The sequence below is a fragment of the Silene latifolia genome, chromosome Y (assembly GCF_048544455.1).
Source record: "Silene latifolia isolate original U9 population chromosome Y, ASM4854445v1, whole genome shotgun sequence".
Classification (NCBI taxonomy): Eukaryota; Viridiplantae; Streptophyta; class Magnoliopsida; order Caryophyllales; family Caryophyllaceae; genus Silene; species Silene latifolia.
This window is the reverse complement of record NC_133538.1, coordinates 336,687,512-336,695,786: the sequence shown is the minus strand read 5'-3', so window position 1 is coordinate 336,695,786 and position 8,275 is coordinate 336,687,512. Positions and strand designations below refer to the sequence as shown.

The following is an 8,275-nucleotide window of genomic DNA, read 5'->3' as shown; positions in this document are numbered from 1 at the left end:
CACTAAAGAGACTGAAACCAAGTTTTATCGTTAGATAACAACATCGATACATTCATTTTTAGAAACCTAGTCTTAACATCACTAAGTATCTTGTGCACAAGATGCTCAGGTCTTCTAATGCAGGCTTCCATTCTTGCTTCATTTCTCATTCTCCATAACCAGTACACAAGGGCAACATGGCAGGCCCCTATGTATTTCCTCTGCAGCTTAGTAGCACCTCTACCCTTAGAGTACCATAAGTTCAAATCTTGAAGACGAAACGTACAATGCAGGGCTTGTTGTAGTAATCTGGTGCATAGCTTCCCATATTCACACTCATAAAAGACATGAATCATAGTCTCAGGATGGCAGGCACAGATATCACAAGATTGATCAATATTAAGACTCATTCTAATCAATCTATCTTTCGTAGGAAGTTTATGATGCATGAATTCCCAGAAAATAAAAGAACATTTGGGGATATTAAGAGGGTTCCAACAGACATAATTCCAATCAATAGCAGGTACCTTAACTCGCAACTAGTCATATCCTGCATAAACAGTGTACTCAGCAGTAGTATTGAGCCAATTGTTGTTGGTGTAGGCTTGCTTGAACGTTTCCATTATGTGAGTGAGCTTTTTCCAAGACCAGCTATAATCCACAGGGGCCTTATAGTCAGTCTAAACTGTACCTTTCATATAAGTATTACTCATCCATTTGACCCAAAGATGGTCTTTCTTTTTAGCATGCCACCACACATACTTTCCTAAAAGAGCTTTATTCCAAACTTTTGCCTCTTTAATTCCCAGGACACCTTCATTTTTGGGCAAACAACAAGTAGACCAACTGATGTTAGGCACCTTCTTATAATCAGATGAGCCACTCCATAGGTAATTTCTACAGATAGAGGTAATCTTATTCATAATATTGCTAGGAATCAGGAAAATAGATGCCCAGTATGTATGTAAGTTGTTCAGAACAGCATTCACCAAAGTTAAACGTCCTGTATAAGAAAGATGCTTAGCACCCCATCCCCTGATCCGAGCTACAATCCTCTCAGCTAGTTTATAGCCTTCATTCTTACTCAATCTCTTGGAGGATATGGGCACCCCCAAATACTTAAAAGGAAGTGATCCTCTGTGAAAGCCTGATACTTGCAGAATTGGATCAATTTTACTAGTTGGCACCCCATTAAAATACATCTCAGATTTGGCTTTGTTATGAGTTAAACCTGATGCTGCAGAGAAGGTAGAGAAAGCCCTCAACATCCACATTATAGAGACATCAGTTCCTTTGCAGAAAAGTAACAAATCATCTTCAATTAGCAAATGATTCAACCTCAGAGGAGCACAAAGAGGATGGAACTTAAAACTGTCCTGCTGAGCAACCACCCCAAGTATCCTTGACAAATACTCCATACATAGAGCGAATAACAAAGGAGAAAGAGGATCTCCTTGACGCAATCCTCTCTTCCCAGGGAAGAATCCAAAGTGGTTGCCATTAACATTCATGGAATAAGAAGGGCTAGTAACACACATCATCACCATATCAATGAACTTCTGAGGAAACTGCAGAGCACCCATCATTTGTTCCAGGAAAAGCCACTCAACTGAGTCATAGGCTTTTCTCAGATCAATTTTGATCATACAACGGGGTGAAGCAGCCTTCCTATTATAAAGACGAACTAAATCCTGGCAAATCAACACATTCTCAACAAAGTTTCGACCTTTAATAAATCCCCCTTGGCTCTCACTCACTATATCTGGCAAAACCCTACTCAGTCTTTTGCAAATCACTTTGGCCACAGTCTTGTAAATAGTGTTACAACAAGCAATTGGGCGAAAGTCCAGCACACTAACAGGATTTGAAAGTTTGGGAGCCTCAGTTACCACTCTCCCAGTTCTAACCGTAGGTACATGAACAGGCACCGTAGGTAAAAAAGTCCCCAATAAGCTTTTATAATAGTCCAAAAAAGCTTTCTCAATCCCATCACAAGTGCTATAATTGATACCATCACCTCCAGTGATACTTATAACCCTATTATGGACTTATCTAGATCTGATCTGACTATGAAAATACTTAGTGTTCTCATCTCCAAACTTTAACCAATCCACTTTCGCTTTTTGGCTCAGAAAGCTATATTGAACTTTACACAAGTGTCTGTAAGTATCTGCTGCTTCTCTTTCAGCATTGCTCAAAACATGATCTCCAGGATTATTGTGAAGCTGAATCTGAATTTCTTCCAATAAACTTCTAGCAATACCAGCAGCCTTATCCACATCAGAGAAACCATTCCTATTGAGAGATTTAAGAGGAGCTTTCAAATTTTTTAACTTGGAAACCAGAATGTACATAAGAGTCCCCAGAACAGTCTGAGTCCAAGAATCCTTAACCACATTCTTAAAATCAGGAGCCAAGCTCCACATATTGTAGTATTTGAACTGATTTTTCCTCCTCATTCTAGTCAGCCTCCTGTAACAAACACATGGATTGTGATCAAAGAGCCCTTCAGGCAAGAAATGAGCATACCCATCAGGGTAAACATCTAGCCAATCAGCATTCACCATGAATCTGTCAATTCTTGAAAATCCCCTAGAGGCAGGCACTTGTTTATTATTCCAAGTGAAAAACGTACCCTGCCCTTTGATATCAGTTAATCCACAGTAATTAACACAGCCTTTGAAATTAGCAATGCGAGCCCAAGTAACCTCTCTGCCTATTCTTTCATTAAAATCCAGCACATTGTTGAAATCCCACAAACACCCCAAGGACCCTTATATTGATCATGCATCTCCCTTAAATGCTCCCATAACTCATTCCTTTCTTCATCATCATTAGAACCATATACATCTGTAAAATTGAAAGTATCACCAATAGCAAGCTCAGTCACACTCACAGTAATAGCTTGAGCAGTTTTTTGAATTAAAGTAACCCCAAAAGTCTGAGGATCCCATATGACCCATACTCTTCCTCCATTATGCAGATTGTTATTATTAATGCCCTCCCAATGTAATCCTAAATTATGCAAAATAGTAAGAAAATCATGATCCTTAACTTTAGTTTCAACAAGACCATAGAGACCAATATTACTGTGGTAAAGAAACTTTTTAACGTCTTGTTGTTTATTGGCCCTATTTATTCCTCTTACATTCCAACTTCCTATATTATTCATTACCTATTCCTGTTGGATCCTCCTGTCTCCCTTCCAACTGTTCTTGACTACCAGACATATTTGAATTCTCAGTGATTGCCTCAACATAAGTTTTAACAGGTGAGGAACTGCCTGCCCTAACAAATTCCCGTCTGGACACTTGCTGTCTGACAGTCACAGGTGTAATCAACGCAGAATTATGAAAAGTAGGCCCTCCAAATGGAACTTCAGGTGGCTTAGGTGTTTGACTAACCCTGACTGTCACAGGTAGTTTAGGAATAACTCTCCATATTTTCTTCACCACAGGTGGATTAGGATTAGGCCCTATGACTCGTTTCTTACACATTTCCTTTGTATGACCTATACTCTTACAAGTATCACAGAATGAAGGTTTCCATTCATATTCCACCAGGATGCTAATTTCCTTCCCCTTTTCATCTCGAAAGTGTAGTTTATCAGGAAAAGCTTGTCCAACCTCAACTTCCACCAAAAGTCTAGCAAAGCCCAACCTAGTCTTATCTTCTGTGGCTCCATCTCTCTTAAGGAATTTACCCAATAGCCCAGCAAGTTTTTCAAGGCTAGATTTGCCCCAAAACTTCAAAGGAAGCCCACAGAGACGAAGCCAAATTGGCACAGCTTTGACTCTCTCCTTATGCAAACTACATGATTCACACTAAGGCTTAACAACTACAGGTTTGTTGTCAAACATTGGAAAGCCCTGTTGTAGCACTAGTGACTGACACTCCTTAGTAGGAAATCTAACCAGGAAGACACCATTCGGGAGAAACGAGATTTTATCAAATTTATAAATCCCCCATATCTTTCTGATAAAACCCTCTATCGATTCCCAAGGAGGATTTCCACCTAGGACATAGCAGACGACAACAGTATCCCAAAATTGTACTTCCGACTCAACATCCTCATTAGTAAGTTGCAGTAAATTCTGACCAGCAGTTGGAGATTTCTTACCTCTTACTTCCGTCCAATCAGCCTCAGGACCCTCATTAGACGGTGGAACAATCTCTTCAGCCTCAGCAGTTGTCTCAGGAACCTCTTCAGACGGTGGAATAATCTCATCAACATCAACGATTGTATCAAGATTAATCACCGAAATTCCCACGATATCGCTTACTTCTCGAGTTTTCTGCGCATCAGCTGATTGTGGAATCCCTACACAACTCCGAGAGGACGAACCTTGTTCCATATCGAGATTATGATCTGCACAATTAGTAAAAGAAAGTCTCAATTTTGCCTTTGTTTTTAATTTGTTTTTAGATTGTGATTTTTTTGGGATTTTTCTTGCCATTTTGCAATCAAAACTCTAGAAAATCTAGAGAGAAGCTAGAGCTTTCTCTTTCTAAAAACATTTTGCGTTATTTACTTTATTATGTTTTTGGTAAATAATGGTTACTTTGCAAATAAATATTGATTTACTTTTTGGGCTCGAAATTTTTGAATTTTTAGCTCCCGGAAATTTTTCCAAAATGTACAAAATTTTATTTTAAGTTATTTCAATTTTTATGATTTGGTTTAGAATTAAATCGTAAAAATTGTCGTTTTACCGATTAAATTGTAAAATCGTTTTAAATAAATTTTAAAACCAAAATTTTTCACTTGCATGTCATTTTTGGTGTAAGACAAGAATGTTCATGGCCTTAAAATTTATTTTTCCATAAATTTTATAATTAAATGAAATTTTTCCATAATAACTGTGAATTATTATGTCTTTTTGTCATAATTTATGCTTTAAATCCCATATAACTTCAAGATAATTGTTGAGAATGATTATTTTTATATTAGACTAGATTAGTATCATTAGCATATCTTAAAATTGTTTTAAGAATTGATTACGAATTTTTATTGGTAAAAATTCCGTCAAAGCAATCTCAAATGATCGTTGTTGGTAAGTTAGACGATTTGGCATGTCATTTTTTCATAATGCATTTTATTATTCATTTATATGAATGGTTTTTAGCATTATAATTATGTAATTTTTTCCTAATATGGCCATAGGTAGAAATTGTTATTTCCCGTAATGTAAGAGAATATCGATTTGTTTTGTAATTAATTGCGATTTCGTATCGCCTAATTTGTAACTAATTAATATTTTATTTTAATTTTAATTACAAATTATATAATAGGATATTGTTATGTATTTTAATTATTAGTAATTAAATAAAGCATCTAAAGACGGAGTTTTCATGAAGACGGTGTTTTCGGAAAGGCGTTCCGAAATCCTAATGAAGGAGGCCAATTTATGAAGACTCAAGGGACCAAGGAGTTGGTTTCCGATATGTAATAATTTTAGTTAATTATATTAACTAGGTGACCATATTAGGATTTGTTTGTTTATTTATGCATTCATGTCAAATCGTCACTACATGTTTTAATTTTTGTTGTTATCGATTTAATCGTCTAGCATTCACCAATTTTGTTCACTTAAAAGTGATAGACAATTAAATTGATAAGATCTCTCACATTTGTTTAAAATTGAGATTAAGCCTTACCAAATAATAGCACCTATGAATCCCTTCTTCATTTGAGGTAGGTTCGGATCACCGAGGTACACTCTTTTTAGGTTGGGTAAGTAGGGTAATAAAAGTTATTACGCGTGAGAATTGGTTGGACTCAACGGGATAAATATGGGTTGAATCGGTCCACCGTGCCCATATTTATTCTGGGGCAAAAAGATAGATTTTAAGAAAATCCGTCAACCAAGAGTTCTAGTAGTAGAATCAGTCAAAATGTTTACTCACCAAATTTATATAAACATGGGTTGAATCGGTCCACCGTGCCCGTGTTTATATAAAATTGGATCTTGGAATCATTTATATAATTCAGTGGGAGATCATCATATAAATGGGAACTTGTTAAAAAGGTTTCACAAGTTAAAATATTTAAGACGATAAATGTTAATCTTTCCTTTCATTTCCTTTGTAGTAATCACGATGGCTTCGAATAGTCAAACCGTCACTATAGCTAGAGATTCATGACTACGTTCTTTTATGGACAAATATGTTTTAAAAGGGAACAGTAGTAATTTTAAAGAATGGGAGGAACAACTTCAACTAGTTGTCGCAGCGGATGGCAAATTACGCTACCTTGTCAATCCCTCTCCCCCTTCGCCTAGTACTAGGGCCACTGCCGATGTAAGGGAGGATTTTTCAAATTATCAAAATGAATCCGCTGCAATTAAAAATGTTTTGATTTTTTCAATGGATCCTGATTTACAATGGCAATGTGTCAAGTTTCGTGATGGACATAAAGTATTCTCGAGGCTTTCAACTATGTTTTCTCAAGCCCCGAGAATAATTCAATATGACACTGCAGCTCGTTTCTTTGAGGCTAACATCAAAGATGGTCAACATGTAAGTTCACACGTACTTAAAATGATTGATTACGTGGAAACTTTAGAGGGGTTAGGATGCAAGATCCCCGACGAACTAGTGGTGGACCGAGTGCTCCACTCTCTCTCTCACGTCAAAGAGTTTACCCAATTTAGGGTAAATTATAATATGACGAACATGAGAAAGAGTTTACATGAGCTCCATTCTCTGCTTGTGCAAGCAGAGAAGGACATGGGATTGAGTGGGAGTACAAGGAAATATGTGCTTGCGATAAACGTGAAGGGGAAGAAGCAGTTTAAGAGGAATGCAGGTAAGAAGCTCATACAGGTGGAGGGCAAAGGTAAACCAATTGCGAATGGCTCTACCAAGCCTAAACCTATAAAGGGTAATCCTCTTAATGATACTTGTAATTACTGTAATAACAAGGGACATTGGAGGCGTAATCGTACGAAATACCTGGACGACATTAAAGCTGGCATTCTGAAGCCAACATGTAATTTCTCAACCGAATCTTTTATTATAGACATAAATTATGATTCAAATACAACTTGGGTATTAGATACTGGTTGTGGTTCTCACTTGTGCAATCATTTATAGGGCCTAAAAAGCATAAGAAAGCTAAACAAGGGTGATGTTGATCTCCGAATGGGTAACGGGTCTAAGGTAGCCGCCGTCTCAGTAGGAACTTATGTACTTAACTTAGCTTCCGGGTTGCAGTTGTTTCTTAATAATTGTTATTCTGTACCAACGTTGTCTAGGAATATAATACCAGTATCTGTGTTAGACACATAAGGTTTTTCTTTTGTAATTAAAGACAAGTGTTGTACTTTTTGCTTTAATGGGATTGTATATAGCCAAGCTATTTCAATTAATGGTATTTATATTTTAGACACTCGCAATGATGTTTATCATTTAGATAATAAAAGACTCAAAACTGGTGATACCGATCTATCTTATTTATGGCATTGTCGATTAGGACACATTAACGAGAAGCGCATTAAAAGACTAGTGTCGACTGGTGTTATTAAACCTTTTGATTTCGAATCATTTGGTACATGTAAATCTTGTCTTCTTGGCAAGATGACTCGTTCACCTTTTCTAGGAAAAGGATCTCGAGCTAGTGAGTTGTTGGGTTTAATACACACCGATGTGTGTGGTCCAATGACAGTCACTGCTAGAGGTAATTATGACTATTTCATTACTTTTACCGATGACATGAGTAGATATGGGTATATCTACTTAACGAGGTATAAAAGTGAAGCTTTTGATAAGTTCAAAGAGTTTCAGAATGAAGTAGAAAACCAATTAAATAAGAAGATTAGATCGTGGTGGGGAATATTTAAGCAATGACTTTAAAGATCACCTTAAAAACCGCGGTATTGTATCTCAGTTAACTCCTCCTGGCACCCCACAATTAAATGGTGTGGGTGAAAGGAGGAATCGAACTTTATTAGATATGGTCTGATCGATGTGGAGTCAAACTGAGTTACCTAAGTCATTTTGGGGTTTTGCTATTTTATCTGCTGTACGCGCACTTAATAAAAGTCCCACTAAAGCAACTGACAAAACTTCGTATGAGATCTGGAAAGAGAAGGTTCCGAGTTTGCGATACATGAAAGTATGGGGTTGTGATGCTTATGTCAGAGCAAGTCTGACGATAAGCTTGCACCTCGTTCTGAAAAATGTTTTTTTGTAGGCTACCCTGAGGAAACTTGTGGTTATTACTTCTACAATAGTAACGAGAACAAAGTGTTTGTGGCTCGTGAAGCTGTCTTTCTAGAAAAGGAGTTTATTTCTA

At 37.0% G+C, this 8,275-nt stretch overlaps 1 protein-coding gene across 1 annotated transcript; it reads right to left on the bottom strand.

The window, feature by feature from the left end:
• Nucleotides 1–518: 518 nt before the first annotated feature.
• Nucleotides 519–4,436, bottom strand: LOC141631456 (uncharacterized). Its single transcript, XM_074444122.1, has 6 exons — nucleotides 3,894–4,436; nucleotides 3,155–3,779; nucleotides 2,752–2,994; nucleotides 2,059–2,695; nucleotides 742–1,977; nucleotides 519–630 (listed from the first exon to the last, which is right to left on the bottom strand). The coding sequence occupies exons 1-6, from the start codon at nucleotides 4,434–4,436 to the stop codon at nucleotides 519–521; spliced, it is 3,396 nt and encodes a 1,131-aa protein (XP_074300223.1).
• Nucleotides 4,437–8,275: the final 3,839 nt, after the last annotated feature.